The 17639-nt window shown below is 38.1% G+C and overlaps 1 protein-coding gene across 1 annotated transcript in view; it reads left to right on the forward strand.

The window, feature by feature from the left end:
* The window catches only part of b4galt2 (UDP-Gal:betaGlcNAc beta 1,4- galactosyltransferase, polypeptide 2), a 232507-nt gene that overhangs the window by 18407 nt on the left and 196461 nt on the right, over positions 1-17639 (forward strand). Inside the window, exons 2-3 of the mRNA XM_036138341.1 lie at positions 16694-16911; positions 17027-17633. Coding sequence (XP_035994234.1) covers positions 17288-17633 — 346 coding nt within the window. The 5' untranslated portion in view covers positions 16694-16911; positions 17027-17287. The remainder of the gene's footprint in view (positions 1-16693; positions 16912-17026; positions 17634-17639) is intronic.

Raw genomic sequence — 17639 nt, forward strand, 5'->3', positions numbered from 1 at the left:
TCTAGTTAACGAATTAAATGAGCAACCAATTAAAGTCTTCTGTTCACATAAGAACCGTCGGAAGACAAGATATCTAAAGGTTAGCCTAGACTTTTTTCTCTCAGATCATGCGTTTGAATTTAAAAGGAGCGAGCCATCTTTCTAAAACAGTTCCTCCCTTGTTTGCACCTTTTAGCAGAGGATGAGAGGTTAAGGTCAGAGACGCTCTCTCTCACTTTGCGCTCCTCGTCTGGTTTCAGTTCTTTTATTGCCATAAAACCAATGGCTCTTAGCCAGTGTGTCAGCTTTCAGCTGTGCTGTTAATCTGTCTCACTGTGTCATATTAACATGTGGAAATATAGACCTATAAATTACATCAGACAGCAGCAACAGAGCTATCAAAGTGGCTCGCACAGTACAAAGGATAAAACAACTCTGCAGGTAGGGTTTCAGCTGAATCCCTCCCTCAGGCAAGAGAACGGCTGGATACAAGTGAGAACCACTTGACAGCCAGAGACAATACTTCATTGATCATTTAATAATATTTCTGCCTTAAGTCGTCAGAGCCATTTATTGAGGTAGATGTAGTGTTGTCATGGGAGCGTTTTCAGCTGTAAGCCTAGGGATTCTGTCTTTAGATTTGAGTTTTCACTAATTTAATAAACAATTTTCCTAAAAATAGGTTGGTATTTGGGCTGTAGCTATTCTTCTTAATTTTTTTTCCCCCCAATTAGGCCGTACGTCAGTGCTTGTTTCAGTTAATTTCTCCTTTTTTGAGCAGTCACTCTGTTCTCAGTGCAGGTATATGTCTGACCGCACCCTCTCCAGTCTGCAAAACTGGCAGTTTAACTAGTATTGACTCAGTATAAGTTAAACCACCCAAGCTCTGGTTCTGGCGTGCCAAAAAATTAAAACTAAAATTAAAAAAAGATGATGCTAACCCTGCTCCAATTCGCTGCTGGACCAAAGGAAATAACTGATTTTGTCAGGATCCAATGGGGAACAGCGGCCCATCAAAACTTTGTAAGCGCCATTTTTAAAACTACAAAGATTAGTGTCATTTTTAATCTGTTAGATTAAAAACAAAAATACAGTTAAAATAAGAATTATTCAACAATACTAAAATGTTGGATTAGCATTGGAATAACACAAGCCGATCTGTTTCTTCCTGGTGTTTATCTTGTTTAAATCGGTCAGTGCGCTGCTTTGAGCTGGTTTTAGATTTGACTATTTTCCATTAACACCAATTTAATTTTAGTTATTTAACCCTGTCGGACTCTTAATATCATAAAGTACTGTTTGCTGTATCTTACATTAATCTTACCCTGATCAGGTTTTGGACTGTTTCTCGTTTAAAAGAGCATTTGTAAAATAAGGTGGTGATGTTAGGGCATCTGTTTTCAGGGATAAACTGTCTCCATCCATTACTACCCTTATCAAAAACACAGAATAAAACAGGGGAGGATCAAACATCAACTAGATGAGTTATTAAAAACTACGTATTGATGTGGTTCTGACTTGGTTCTGAGGTTGTGGAAAATCTTTTTTTTTTAACAATAGCAATTAAGAACTGGCTGCAACACCAGCCCTCGTTAAGAACCAGAACCATATTGGTGAAAAAGCTTTATTTCAGTGCGGCATGCGTGTTGGCGCCAGAGGGGCTCGTCCGAGTATTTCATAAACTACTGATCTACAGCGATTTTCATGCATGACCGTCTCCATGAATATTCCTGCTGATCATCTCCATCCATTTTTGTCACATAGCTTACACTTTGTTTCTTGAACATGGCAATGAGTTCACTGTTCTCCAATGACCGCCGCACTAAATGACCTTTGCGATGCGGTGGAACCTGAGACTCACAACAGGAATGTGCAGCTGATTAGTTTGCAGCAACTCCGTGACACTATCATGTCAATATGGACCAAAATCTCTAAAGAATGTTTTCAGCACCTGAATCTATGCCATGAAGACTTAGGTAAGTTATGAAGGCAGAATGGTGTCCATTGTGGTAAAAGTAAGGTTAAATTAGAGGACTTGTTAAACAGGAAGTGTAGAATGAATCCAGATTTAGATTTTGGACTAGCGCTGATCAAACGGTAGTCCAGATTGCTTAAAAGCAATGAGATAGTTCACCACTCATGTGGCGATTGGATGCCATTATTAGACGGGAAAACTGCATACAGAGTCAACATAAAAAGTCTTTGATGCCAACTTCAGTGTGTTTACTACTGCTCCTAACTGGTTAGAAAACACAACTTAAACAGTATTCGCTTACAATTGTCCCATAGGACATATTTAAACTTGTATAAACATTGTTGTTCAAAGTAATTACATTAAAAAGTTGGAAACACGATGCACTAACTCCCTGAAGCGTGTTAAGAAACAAGCCTCTGTTACTTTTAATTATAACAACCCTTGCCGGGGGCGTCTGGCCACTGACCACCGCATCATGATGCATACACAATGCATACACATTGCAGTGCCTAGTGATCCTTCACCAATTCTGAAAAAAAATAAAAATAAAAATAAAAAAGCTACCCATAGAAAGAGGGAGCACTGAAACAGAGGGAAATAGCCCACTAAACACCATCATTATGAAATATTTAGGTCATATCACCAAGACATAGAAGCTTCATATGATAATATGATAGTCAACACATGAGTTAGAAAGTAAGCTAATTTATTATTTTACCAGGTTTTGGCCATAAAATAAAATAAAAAAAAAAAACAAGATCAAGCTAATTTTAGGAGGCAGAACAACATTTTCTACTGACAACAAGGAGATCTCTCCGCAGTTCTTCAAAGTCTGTGTGGTTGTGGGATGACAAAACTGGGATTCAAACCTGTCATGTTTATGCTCTTTTTTGCAACGTATAATTTGATTAGAACATCCACTGTAGGCATTTTACACATGTAATGTGAGAAAACTAATCCAGATCCGACAATAACAAAAAAAAAAAAAAAAAAAAATGAAGAAAAAAAATAAGAAAATGAAGTGGCTTGCTGACTTGAGGTAAAGGACCGTAAACAATTTCCTGTTATAACAGCAACAGATTTAATGCTGAGATTACAAAAAAGGAGCAGCAACCAACATCTTACTCAAAACTTTTGACAGCATTAAATGTTTAAATGTAGTTTTTGGTCTTTATGTTAACTGTAGAATAAACTGTGGCTGTTTGTCTGAACAAGACAGAGAACAATTATATCCACTTAAAGACCGCACATTTATTTTTCTTTAAAATACGTATATTAATTTAAACTAATTGTAAACACCATGAGTAAAAAGCAACAATTCTGTGTGAAACAATAAAAGCCCTCCCTCACTTATAATGTAGCACCATCAGCCTCACATCACAAAGACAAATGACAACACAATGAATCAGCCACTCGGCAGCACCGACCTTTCACTCTCCAGGTTCATTCACTGTAAGAACAGTATTTCAAAAGCGCATATATGTTTTTAAATGATGAAACATACTTAGACTAGATTACATGATTTCAATGTTAAACTCGACACATATTTGGCATACTTTTCGGTTTACAGACTGTAACATTATGGATGTCTAATCATCCAAAATAATACATTCTGTAACTACCGGTAGTCCCTCTTGCTGTTAAAAAAGGGAAATATTCTTCTAGTTTCATGTTTGTTTATTAGTAAAAAAAAAAATTACACATTGCTCTACAACTCAGCAAGCAGCCAAACTCAATCCAGACCAGCAGCCGACTGGACAAAAGTTGCCATAATCACCCTAAAAAGCCTCAACACAGCTATTGAAGCAATTACTAATGGCTGAGATTAGACCTTGAAGGTATCTGTTAATAATGCATCTCTTAGAATCATAGCTGCTTAAGCACATACAGAAAATAAAAATCACCAAATCCTGTCATTACAGACAATGTAGCTTGCCGTTTGACCTCCCTGAACGCTCATGCACATTGTGGCTGATGGATAAACAGTATTTTGTATCGAAGCAAAATATATGCTGACTCCCATTTTAAAACTCTTTTGAAATTGTAGCAAAACACATAACATGCGTTAGATTAAACATATATTTATGTACACCCGTACATTACAGTATATAATTATAGAGCAGTGACAACATAGCTGCGGTGTTTAAAGTAATGCTGCAAAATGTTAGCGCTAAAAATAGGACCACCTTATGGCAACACACAAAGTCAACATTTTAGTCTGACTTTATAATCAATGGCAGTATTTTTGACTTAAGTTGAAAGCTTTAATTAAAGATAGATCAGTCATAAATGCTTACAGATATGCCCTCTTCTACAGATCTCTTTGAAAGTAGCCTCAATGAAATTTGAGCTACTTTTCTTATTACAATCGACTCAGACTGCGGAGGGTGGTTGTGCCAAGCCAAAGATAGCTTCGGTCTGTCCCACTGTGCCCCAGTTGGTTTTGTGGGAGATGAACTTGCCTACAGCAAGATGTACCGGCGCCATGAGAGTGCTCAGAGGCTCTACAGTATCAAGTGCAGCATGGCTAATGCATTTTTCATAAGACCGGGAGGGCCGGCTTGTAGGTTAAAAACGCAAGAGGCCCAGAGCTCAAGAGACACAGTGAGAGGAGGAGGAGGAGGAGAAAGAGACGGTGTTGCTCAGGCTCTCATCTTCATCCAGTTGAAGATTCCGCCTTTACTCTCAGACTTAATTACTTTTTAAGTTGCCTGCTTCAAGTTAGAGTGAAAGTAAAAGAAAACAAAGCATTCACAGAAAAGTGTTGCCATTTTTGGGGGAAAAGAAACCAAGCTGGGGATGCAGCACAAGCGTATTGTTATCTATGAAGTTGGCATTGGGAGCTTGTTAACAAAAGGTTGCAAATCTATTGTAGCCGTTATGCAACTATAATTTCCCAAGAGACGTTTACTAGTACCTTGATGAATAAAAGTCCATTATTTATTCTGGTTTAATCTTTACTTTTGTGTCTCTGTGGTTCTGATGAACATCTGAGACTTCGGATTGTTCTAATAGACTAATAGACTCTATTAGAGTCTATTAGTCTCTCTATTAGAGTCTATTAGTGATCCAGTGTCACTTATTAGTTTAGTGCAAAGATTAGAAAATTATTCAAAACGCTTTTTGACTGAAGCCTCGTAGACATTTGTTTACCAATTATAATTCTCTCAGTGAGATTTTTACATGAGTCCCAAAGGTAAACAAAGATAACATAATTAAACAAACAAGACATAGGCATTTATAAGTTTCATTTCAAGAAAAAGGTACTTGATTATATTTTCTGCTCTAATTATGTATTTATTTATTTATTTATTTTGCTTATTTCAGAGCAAAACTAAATCATGTTCTAGCTCCAAATCAGATAAACGGTGGTATATGTTAACTGGTGAATCCAGCAACCAAGCTAACTATCATTAGTATTTCAGGCCATAGTTTATCTCTTTATTTTCTACATTCAAGTAACAGCTTTGATAACTAAGAATAACTTATCTGTGAGTTGGCAAACATACCCCCAGTCCCCCTTTTACCCTCCAGGCCATCTCCTCTTGTACCCTACCTTGACATCCCTTCTAGGTGTTGGACCAGTGTAGATGGAGCTTTCTTGTGTTTTCAGGCTTTGGCCCAATGCTTGGCTGCTATCGAGGACCTTGAATGAGTGGTGGTCTAACCCTTTCCTTGAGGCCAATTTGACATGGGACAACCTATCAGTGGGCAAAGCCCTGGACAACTTAGGTGCAGGATCAACAGGGTTGCTGAAACCCCTTCTTCTACATCATGAAAGTTATGGTTCTGCAATGGGAACATCCTTTTGGAGGTTCTCCATGTAAATATATAGAAACACTATATATTCCCTTCTTTCCTAGGAACACCCTGGGATCTGCTAGAATGAACTGGAGAATGTTGCTGGTGAAGAGGATTGTCTGTATGCATGGATGGAATGTAATTAAAGACCATTTTTAGGCTTTACAAATAGTTGATTTGCAAGAATAACTATTATCGCATTAGAGATGGCGGCGTAAAAAATAAGGTATAATGAACACAACATTGGCTCATCTAAATGTTCAAAAAGCCACCAGTTAGAAAACATGGTACATCGCCTATAGAGCAATAAATTATTAATTGTTTCAGCAGATTCTGAAGGAAGTCTCGGCATTTGTCCATGAAATGAATCCACAGAGAAAGTGGGTCACGCTGCAAGCCAACAGTCCTAAGCACACAACTCAATCTAGCGAGACAATGGCTGATGAAGGCTAAAGTTAATGTTTCAGAATTACCAAGTAAAAACTCCGACCTTAATCTGATGCAAATGTTAGAAAAGGAAACACAGTCTCTTCTGACACTACACAAAAAAAAACACGTGCATTACCTTAAATGTCAAACAATATAAAGGTTTGCAGAAAAGATATACTATTCTACAGACATCCTTATTCATGTCAAATGTGCTCTAGAGTTGAAAGAAAAAGAATACATTTTTCTAGTGCTCTTTAAGTCGTGAAGATGGGAGTCGTACATCTGCTGTTTTCCTCATCTGTTGGTTGAGAAATGCACATAAAGCAAACTAAACAAGGCTTGCAGCCGGAGGGCTCTACTGGGAACATCTGCTGAAGAGTTAGAAAGGCATGATTTAGTTGGTTGTTTAGTTTAAGAGTTTGAGAAAACCAATAAAAGTTTCAGACCTCAGCAGCAGGGATATTTTTTTTTTTGTTGCAAAAATCAAATCATAATGGTTCTGATACATCTGCAGCAGGAAATGTGACCGTTGGGTTAAAACGAGAAGGTAAAATTAAGTATACGATTGGGAGGATAAAAGGTTCATAAATACATTATAGCAATCAGAGTCTTTAGAAAAATAGAGATAGGTACATATCTGTGTTGGCAAAGAAAAAAAGGGACACATCTCCATTTGCTATTGCCGGGAAGTGACTAGCTTCTGCTCCAGTGCCTCAAACCTTGTTAGAAGTGATCAATGACGATGCTGCTAAAAGGCAATTCAAGCCCAGTATAGAGTTTAATAAGCTTCAAATTTTTATGCTAAATAGATAGCACAGGATGTAAAGACGTGGCGCTCATGGCGGTGTAATTTTGTGTTCAAATTCCAAGAAGAGAATTCCTCTGCCAGTTATAGATTTACATGTTTTGCATCTGTCTGATTTACAGTTTTCATGCATTTCAATTCCCCTTTCCTCATCTCCTCCATTCATTGGTCCCCAGTGTGCTTCAGCACTGTGAAACAAGGTAAATGTCCATCAAACTAAGGTGCCCTTGAGCACAACAATTATTGTAGCTGCAGTGTTTGTTTGGTTGTTGTTTTTTTCTCTCTCTTGCCTTACAATCTGACTGTGAAGGTAATTTCGTGTTGGTAGGTGTGTTACTGTGGCAACTTTAAAGTGTTTTGCTATCTGGCCGAGACTCACCTGCGAGGAAGGCAGCTCGAGGCAATCAGAGGTGTGAGAATTACTGAGAAAACAGGTAAAAGTTGCAGCTCAAAAAACAGCAATGTAACACGTGTAAAGAGAGTAGGGATGAACGTGTTTGATGCAAACTGTTGCATGCGATAGCTCTTCGAGAATCATCCAAAATAGCAACACGAATCCACCACAGTTAAGGTAAGGCTTTTTTATGACAAGTGTCAGCTTTTTTTTTTATCTTTGCTCAAAGGAAGGATGCTTGCAAAATTATTCATACCACTTGAAAGTTTCCTTGCTTTCTAATGTTACAACCACAATCTTCAACGTGTTGTATTGGGTTTTTAGCAATACAAAAACATAAAATACCACATTGTGACATGGAAGGAAAATGATACATGGTGTAGATAGCTTTTGTATGCAGCACCCTTTTATGCCACTCTATTCTTATCATTTTTAACACATAAACATGCTCTAATGTAAATGGGTATTGTTGATGGTTGTTGTTCTGGTAAAAGGCAATCCTCCATGTCTTTTTAAAGGCCTTCTAACCCTCATACCAGAGCCTTACTCAGCCCACATCTGATATTTGTAAAAAACAAAAAAAATGCACCAAAAGGAGGACCAGGGAACGTGCAGGTTGAGGGCTGGGCGTGGTCTGGGCTACTAGAACAAAGTAAATAAATTCTAAATAACTGAATACTAAGATTATAAATCACAATATATTTTGAGCCAATACAAATACTAATTAAAAATTAAACTGCAGAACACTTGTCAAACATGAGGAGGGTGCCACACAGACAACTTTAGACACCAAAGCAGGATTTCAACAAATTTGCAGTAAATTGTCAACATAACGACCGCAACATGTAGACAGCACTAAAGACATCCATGTATACAGTTTATTAGCAAAACATGTCGATTTGGGGGTTAGTTCTCCTTTAAGTCCTTTCCAGCTTGTAACGTAATTTTTTCCAGAATCGATTTGAATATGGTTCCATCCGTCTTCTTATCAATTCTCAAGAGCTTTCCTGCTGAAGAAAAGGGTGTGGAAGATATGTGCAAGATGATGTGTGATGTTAGTCTTCAACCACACACAGCGTCTTGCATTTGGGCCAACGTTTTACCATTTTTGAGGTACATGATTAGCAGTTGTCCTGTCAATAGGTTCTCATGCTTGTGCTGTGGATCTCTGCCGCTCCTCCGTAGATACAACAGACAAGTTCAAGTGGACAAACATGTGCCATTGTTTTTCCATTTCCTGATGATGCATTAAACAGTGATCTGTGATATGTTCAAAGCTCAGGATATTGATTTAGAACCAACACGTACTTTAAGGCTACGTTCACACCGCAGGTCTTGATGCTCAATTCCGATTTTTTTGTGAAATCGGATTTTTTTTGTGTGGTTGTTCACATTTCCAAATGTATGCGACTTGTATGTGATCTCCTGTGAGAACTGAATGCGTTCAACCAAAGTGTCCCGTATGCGCACTCAAGGACGCGATGACGTCACACGTAGCAAGCGTCCTCAGTGTTTGCGGAAGTAAACATGGATTGTAATGCTGGTGCGCATTTTGCGGTCTTTAATTTATTTTCTAACCGGAGCTTTCCGTCCATTGACTGCTCTTCTCATTGTAGTCCGCTTTGGGTGTCGTCTTTCTTCCCGCTTTTGCATAGCAGGACGCAGAATAGTGACGTTTGTCGAGTATCGGTGACGTACAGGTCGAATAAATGCGACCCGGCCGTACAGACACAGGTCGCATTTGAAAAGATCAGATATGTATCGGATTCAGGACCACATATCCAAGTGGCCTGGGTCGCATTTGAAAAAATCCGATCTGTGTTGTTCAGACTGTCATAAAAAGATCAGATCCAGGTCGCATATGGGAAACAAAAATCGGAATTGGGTCACTTCAGGCTGCAGTGTGAACATAGCCTAAATGTCTCCAACTTTATCCCTGACTAGTCTGCTGTGTTCCTTGGTCCTCAAGATGTCTGTGTTCTACTATTCTCAGTAAAACCTCTAGGGCCATTACAAAACACCTGTAACTGTACTGTTCATTTGGTCCATCACATAAAACCGTATCGTATACAATTAAGGTTTTGATTATATTGTGTCAAAATCTGGAAAAATTGAAGGCGTTAGAATGTTTTTGCTCAATACTTACCATGTCGTTCAAATACTGAATGTTCTGCTGCATTAGAGAAGCTTACCGGTTTTAGAAGCACAAACATTCATCTGTCTTTAAAAAAATCTTGCAAAATGTGTACTATGTCACTCTCTCTGTCACCGGTGGAAAAACAATGTAATTACTTAGAGGATAATTCTAGAAAATTCTGAGTCCTGATCTAAATAAAAGTAAAAAATAAATAAAATCTCCACTAGAACACGAAGGAGGTACGCTTAAAAATGATCTCCATAGAAAGATCCCTTATCCTTGACTTTTGAGATTTACTAGATGTGATCTCCACTACAGAATGTGACACATTTTAACCAAAAGGTTATATTTTGAATTTCTGCAGGCTTGCGATTGACCCACTGACTTTAAAAGTGTGTTTGTGCTCAAAGATGTAGAAACGAAGGAATTAGCCTTGAGAGGAGTTTTCTCTGAATACTATGAACTCCCCAAGACCAAAAAAAAAAAAGCTTTTAAATAAATGTTTCTACTTCTAAACCTCTCTTTGGGACTGGCTTTATTCCTGTGACTGACAGTGAGTTGGAAGGCCAGATGTTTTGTTTTCCGTTGACCCTTCTTGTAAAAGGCCCCTTGCTACAGACCATTGCTCCTGGCAGCATATGCTCAGTCCCATGTGATGAATTATGTAGCATCACAAATCACCAATCTGGGTGTCCATCTGCTGACAAAATTAAAAATGTAACATACAGATGTTGCAGAAAGACTCTGTGCCATAGTTTGCAAATCGTTTAAATTTGCTTTTCAATGTATACACGTGACGTCTTTTAAAGAGGAGTCCATCAAATGTATGTGACGGGACCTGAGTGCGTTGATGGAGAACAGCGTCTCTAAGAGGTCTTTCACAGTCTGCCAATGTTACATGAGCTCCACAGCTGCTCTGATTTACTGCACCTTAATAGGGCTAACCTAATTGAAATGATTACATTTTCTGACATTAATCCGAACATACAGGACCTGTCATTGAATATACTGTATGTGTTATATATTTTGGACTTGTATCCTCTGCAGCATAGTTTTATAAATGTTGCCTCTGTGATCTAATCAAGCATAATTTGAAATGCTAATTTCCAAGGTGTACGTTATCAAGTTAACAACCATAAGTGTGAGAGCTTTACTTGGAAATAACATCTGCTCTGTGAACACATCCATTTTATTCTTTTCAAAGAAGCCCCCAGCTTTTGCTTCCTAAAGTCGAAACGGAGTAGATATTTTTTTTCTCCTACATGCCTTCTGTGATAAGAGAAAAGTGTGGCAGGACATTAGGTCAGCTCCACTGTGTGTTTCATAAACACATTTTTTTTTAAATATATTTAGACCTTTTATGGCATTATAAATCATAGACACACATCCTGTGGCATCAACCCTGGCTTATTTGGTTTCACTTATCATTAATTAGCCTCTTGTCTGTGTGTATATACCATATATCTGGGAACCATTTGTCTAACATATTAAATTACAATTGTTATATATATATATATATATATATATATATATATATATATATATATATATGAATATTTCTAAAATATTCACTGGAGTTAAAACTAACTCTATTGACAAGATATAAAGCAAGGTCGGCTTCTAAGAATGGTGGAGGGCTGCAGCAGGTCGTGTAACTCCTTTGTCTAGTAATGCTCATATGGATTAATCCCAAATCTTAGAGATTTTTTACTTTTGTGGACCATTTGATATATTTTAGTTACTATATAGGTTGTGTCTTGTTTATTTAGTTAGCCTCGCTCCTGTTTTCTACCCTGTCAGCCCCAGCTCAGTATTGTTTCTCAGCTCCCTACCTTCATTGATCTCAGCTGCTCTTAATGCCATCTGATTACGTCCGCCTGTCTTCTTTCTTATCTCTCCACTTTGCCTCTGCATATATACTCCCTGATTCTCTCTCCCCTCTGCTGGTTCACCTCTTTTCATTGTTGGATTTCTTCACTTCTACCACCCTATCTTCCCTGTGCCTGAAATCCGTTTCTGTGTGACATTTGTAAGTTCTTTTGTTCTTTATTAAACATCATCATCGCCTTACCGCTATCTGCATTCGGGTCCTTGACATGTTCAGCGTAAACTAAGATTTTAAAAATCTCAATTTTAGGACCAGAGAGGCAAACAGGAAGTTTGTTTGTGTCAAAAACAAAAATTTTTTTTTAGAGTTCATGTTGACTGGAGCATCTTTGCGACATTAAAACTGTGCAGTGATGCACCAATCAGAATTTTGTGGCCAATTCCCGATTTCTGCAGTTTATGTAATCTGCCGATCGATACTGGTTTTGGCCGATTTATGATTTCTCTTTCAAAACAATAATATAGGAAGATGTTTCCAAACATTATTTATACTTTTCCCAAATTATCATTATCTTGAATAAAATGGGAAATAGACTTCATGTTAATGTTTTTGAATTTTATCTAGCTTTTTATTTGCAGGTGATTTTACCCAATTAGATATATTATCATATTTCTGTTTTTGTTTCCTATGATGTTTATAAGTCCATTGTTCTATGGAGATGGTGGTGATGACGAAGGTGCTGACAAAACCTTTGTGCTGTTCATTCTCTGAGGCTGTGCTGAAACTTAGTGTGAGCAGACACTGGCTGGTATTATTGTGGTATTTCTCGGTGGACTCCTTGGCAGACGTGATATAATGGACTTCTGTTATGAAATTTATTGCTGTTGTCAAAAAGGGAGTTACAGGCATCCTTAAATAAACTGCTTATATAAAGGGTCTCAATCCCTTCTTATTCTTTCCAGCCTTTAAGTTATAAAGGACATTCCTGGTCTTGTTTAGAATTGACATTAACATGTTAAGGTGCATGTGAACAATCAGCTCTGCTATTTTTGATATTTCAAGGGAGAAAAGCTACTGTATAAAGACCTGAGTGGTAGAGACACGCATCAGATCAAAACTAAAAATGATTTTATTTTTTGGAGTTGAAAGACATTTGTAAAACCAAATAAATAGATAAAAAAAAACAACACGCTCACTTGTTAAATTGAGAAGACTTTCAGTGTTATGCTAGAAAATGAAGATGCTGTGAGAAAAATGGATTTGCATCCTGCGGGCTTTCTTTTTGTTCCCCGTATGAGAGGAAAAGTGCTGATCTGTATTCTGTCTTCACTGATCTTTCAGACGTCCTGTGCAACTGAGCAAAATAAGTTCTCAATCCGGTCTGTGGATTTCTTTTTTCCAGTTTCCCTGCTGAGCTATGCAATTCAATACCTGCACCGTAGAGGAAACTCTCTTCTTCTGGAGTTTTCTTGTTGAAAGACAAAAAAGGTCAAAATGTTTCATTCTTTCAGACTGATTACCTGTCAAAGCATTGTGCTAGTTGGTGAAGATTCTAAAAAAACAAAACAGTATGGCTTGGAAACTGTGCATATGAATTATGACGTGATTGACATGTGAAATCTGTTTTTTCAATTTCAACTCATCCATGCTTTATTCAAACACACACAACTTAGCATCAGTCATTTGAAATGGTAGAATATAGATCAGACATCTAAGGCCCTATCCACATGGAGATGAACTTGGTGAATTTTCATAAATGATTAAAACCAAATATGTGCGTCCACATAAGGGGATGCAACACATCTGAAAACACTTTAGTAGGTATAGTGGGCCCATTGGTGGCGCTGTGACATTGACAAAGAAACATTCAAACAAACACGCATGTGCAGACAACTAATGTGAAGTATTAATTGTATTAGTAGTATTAGTTAGCACAAACATTTACACAAGTTATTTTTTTAAATATATGTTGGCATCTGGCACCCTGTGTACAAAGGGCTTAATGGAAAGGAAGGGTCCGAGAACGCTACTAACAGCAATAAAAAAAAAGCCAATATTTACCCTCAGGATGAATACAACACCTGACAGCGCCATGTTTGTTATTTGTGAGAGTGAGGCACATGCAGGTTACATAGAGAGGCAAAGTCATCATTTAAGAAAAGATGCAGCTAGGATGTACACACGGCAACATGAAACCCTTTGAAATTTATCCACTCGGGGTCCTGGTTTCAAAGAAAATATTGTTTACAGTCTCACAAAACACGGTATCCATGTGGATGCACTGCACTGTTTAGAAACCAATCTTGGAGTCCTACAGGTGTCAGTGGCAGGCCAGGAAATATTTTATGTCAACATTAATGTAAAGTATCAAGAATGTTAAAATTAGTGTTATTTGCAAAAGATGCAAATATTTTCTTGTTGAAGGGAAGATATGCAGCAACCTTTGGAGATGGTCATAACAAAATCTACACAATAATATAGTTTGGTGGAAAGTTTTCAAACATGCTGAATATAACCCAATTAATGATATTTGGAAACTAAGACGTACCTGGGGATACATCTGTCCAGAGAAGAATGCATGTAAAAGTATTTAAAAACTAATCTCTGGGTGTAACACCTGTCCACAGAGTCTGCTGCAAACCTGAAATAAGACGTGTAAAAACAAAAAATAGGAGATTTTGCAAGTTTTTCTGCTGTTCTTTTTTTACTTACACAAAAAAAGTGATATTGTGTCTTAACTATCCTTTAGTTTTAGCCTGGATTTAAAATGTTTCTAACATCCTTGATTATCCAATGCATGATAGCCTTATGTAAAAGTTATGTGTTGACCTTGGAATGAATACAATTAGTAATTATGCAGAAAAGGTATTGTAGCCCTAATGCTACAGGCACGTATTCTGATTTAATTTTAGATTGTTCCTGTTTTACGAAAACACACACAGCTCTTACTGTAAAGACAGCTTGCAGAGATCTGCCATTCATTATGAATGCATGACTTTTCCAGAGGTTGTCTCCTCTGAGAAAAAACAGAGGTGACATACTCTTTATGTGTCCTCCCTTTTCATAGTACTGCTATTGGCATAGAAATATTGTGAGCTTGTAGAAGTTGTTGTGGTTTTCATTAGAAAATCTAATGTCATTCTGGGTTTTTTATTTTCCACATCTTTTCCTCTCATTTATTGGAAAAGCCATAAACCTTCAGTGATTGGCTCGTGGGAATGCACTAATGCTCCTCTCCTCCTTCTCTCCTTTCCTCATATGTTCGTTGCTTTTGTGTATTCCCACTTGCAGTCTCGTTTTATCATAAATGCTTTTTAAACCACTTGACTGGAAAATTGACTTGGCATGTCAATTTGGCTGAACTGCCCCAGTCAAGGCTCTCGGTTCGTTTGCGTCTGTAAATGCTTTTGTTATCGATTTGTGCGTTTTTTTTCTTTTTTTTTTTTTTCTTCTCCTTTTTACTCCTTTAAATTCACATGTATACTCATATACTCTGCTGCGAAGGAACCTCTACATTATTTCATTGCTGTTCAGCCAGCCAACATGAACAAGGTCATTGAATGCCGAAAGTGCCAGAGGAAGATCGATGATGTTTAGTTCAATTTCATGCAGCCAATAATACAAGAAGTCTCCGTACTGAGTGAGAATATGCCTTTATAATTAATAACATTTCACCTGAGCTGGTTTAAGTAAGTAAAATCAGATTATTTAACCGGTAACAGAAAAACATATTTTGACAATTAAATTACATGGCCTTGTATGAAAGCTATTTGCCCCTGAGACAGATTTTTGTTTTTTTGTTTTTTGTCACATATTTTTCAGATAATCTAATAAGTGTTAATATTAAAGATACCTTGAGAAATTACAACAAAGTGAAAAAGCAATGCAAAACTTAAAATTAAAATAATAAATCTGTCACCAATCAACAGAAAGTTTTTCATATTTTCCGCTTGATGATTTTTTTGGGTTCCTTTGTGACCCCCTCAATGCAGTTGTTGAGATTCTCTTGGAATAATCTAGGTGGGCTGGGCACTCCTGGGAAAGTTCTCTACTGTTTCGTGTTTTCAAAATTTTGGATAAATGACTCTCTGTGCTTCACTGGAATCCCCATTTCTTAGAAATTTCCAGAATGACAGAATTTTGTAACTTTGCTATGTCTTTTCTTGAGTTTCTTTAGATTGTGGCATCATGTGTTGCATTTTGATATATTTTAATTCTTTCAATTCATGAAATTCAATGAAAAATCGGGTACTGCAAATTTAAATCATGAATTGAATTAAATTTGCAGTAGGGAGGTCTGAGAAATTCATGGACTTAGCCTGAAAATTTGAACGAGCACACCTTACAGGTCCCTCCCCCTTGCTCTCTGCTGCGCTACAGCTTCTCCCCCACAGCAGAACCTCCTATGAACATGCAGGCTGGTAAGAAGGGCTAACTGTGAGGAATAGTAGCAAGCTACAGAGTAAATTTAGATTTGTGCTATTCCCATTGATACTGTAACCATTGCTATCTTAGTTGTGTAGGTATTAAACATGAAAAAAAAAAAATCAAGCAGTGATACTTGTCAAGCAGAAATGTGGCTAACTATATTGAGCTACCCTCCACTTTTTCAAAGTCGCTCCGATGTTTACCATTGTTTTATTTGGGACTCACTCTGATTCTTTTTTTTTTTTAGCTTGCTTTTCATCGTTGGTCTTCTGTTCACCTGTCTTTGTTTCGTGAGCAGGTGCCACTCGACAAATTGTCAGTTTTCCTGTAACATTAGGCTGTTTTTCTGCCTGAGGCACAGCTGCAGCCCACAGACAATGTTGAGCTTGAATGCCTGTATGAACCGTGCAAAGTGGGGTGTGAGGAGTGTGTACAGTACATGAGTGTGACTAACACTGCTAACAATCAATCGGAGCCTGGAGGAACGTCTGGCTCTGATTGGTTGTTTCTCACCGGGAGTGATGCGTTTCTGCAAGGCACAGTAGGACCACTGGGAGGAGCCAGAGGAACTTTATTTTATTTTTATTTTTTTTACAGATTATCTGTCTCATATTTTACTGTCAGGATGTAGTGACGGATTTGCAAATTATCTAAAAAAAATTTTCTCCAAATGTTACCTACTGTAGCTTTAAAAATGGGGCTGTTATATTTTCACAGTGATAAAGTTTGCTTAAAACAACATCATTTGAAATCTGCATTTTGTGTTGACTCAGGTTGTTTTGGTTTGATATAAAAAAAATGTGTTTGATTTAAAGCATGAATGTGAGTCAAAAAGAAAACACTGGACATTTTTTCTTAGCATTGAATACTGATTTTTGACTTGGGTTTTCTCAGCTTTATTTTCTTTCCGTTTTCAGGTTTGTGACTACCTTCTTGGAGCCATGAGGAATAAAGCCTTTCCAATGGACATAACAACACATCCTCGTTACAGATGAATATTTGTGCCGTCAATCCGTTCACCAATCATTCAGAAATCTTCAATGCAAGAAACAACGTTTTCAGTAATTGGAATGTGTTAAAAATGGAGTACCCCAAGGCTTCAGCTGCCACTTGACACATCTATATCTTTGGTTAGGTGAATCCTGACAAAACAGTCTCATACATTCATAATCATGCACTAGGGGGCATTAATAGACCAACAGTTTCTGCACTAAACACCTTTGAAAGTATATTGCTCCTTTGTCATGCAGAGAAAGTGGAGGCTGATCACAATCAAACCAGTCTTGCTGATAGCAGATGAAGTTGCTAAAGTGGTCTTCCACTCCTCATCAGTGACCCAATGACTCAAGTTCAGAGAACTAAGTACCAACGATCCACATGAGCTCATAAGAGATCCGACAGCAGCTGATATCACCTGGAGAAACAACAGAATGACTGCATTCCCGTAGCTTCACCTCACCACGCCAGCATTGCCGTGGCTGGCCGTCACAGGACGGCCACCTCCGTTTGTCATGACCCGGCTGATGTTGGGCCGGACTCTGGAGCGTATCTGCAAAGGCGTCCTGCTGCTCTGCCTGCTCCACTTCCTCATCATGATGATCCTGTACTTTGACGTCTACTCGCAGCGGTTTGACCTCTTCAGCCGCTTCAACAACGGCAGAAATGGGTCGAGGAATAACAGCAGCGGAACGGGCAGCGGACATCATTATTACTACTTCAACCTCTCAAGACCCAATGCAACATCAGCCACCTATCTGGCCGCAGGTGAACAGCTGGTGCCAAGTCTGCAGCCTGAGAACAACCAGACACCTTCTCCCAAACCGCTGCCACCGTGTCCAGAGAACCCACCAGGCCTCGGTGAGT

The sequence above is a fragment of the Fundulus heteroclitus genome, chromosome 6, assembly GCF_011125445.2.
Source record: "Fundulus heteroclitus isolate FHET01 chromosome 6, MU-UCD_Fhet_4.1, whole genome shotgun sequence".
In the NCBI taxonomy this organism is placed as follows: Eukaryota; Metazoa; Chordata; class Actinopteri; order Cyprinodontiformes; family Fundulidae; genus Fundulus; species Fundulus heteroclitus.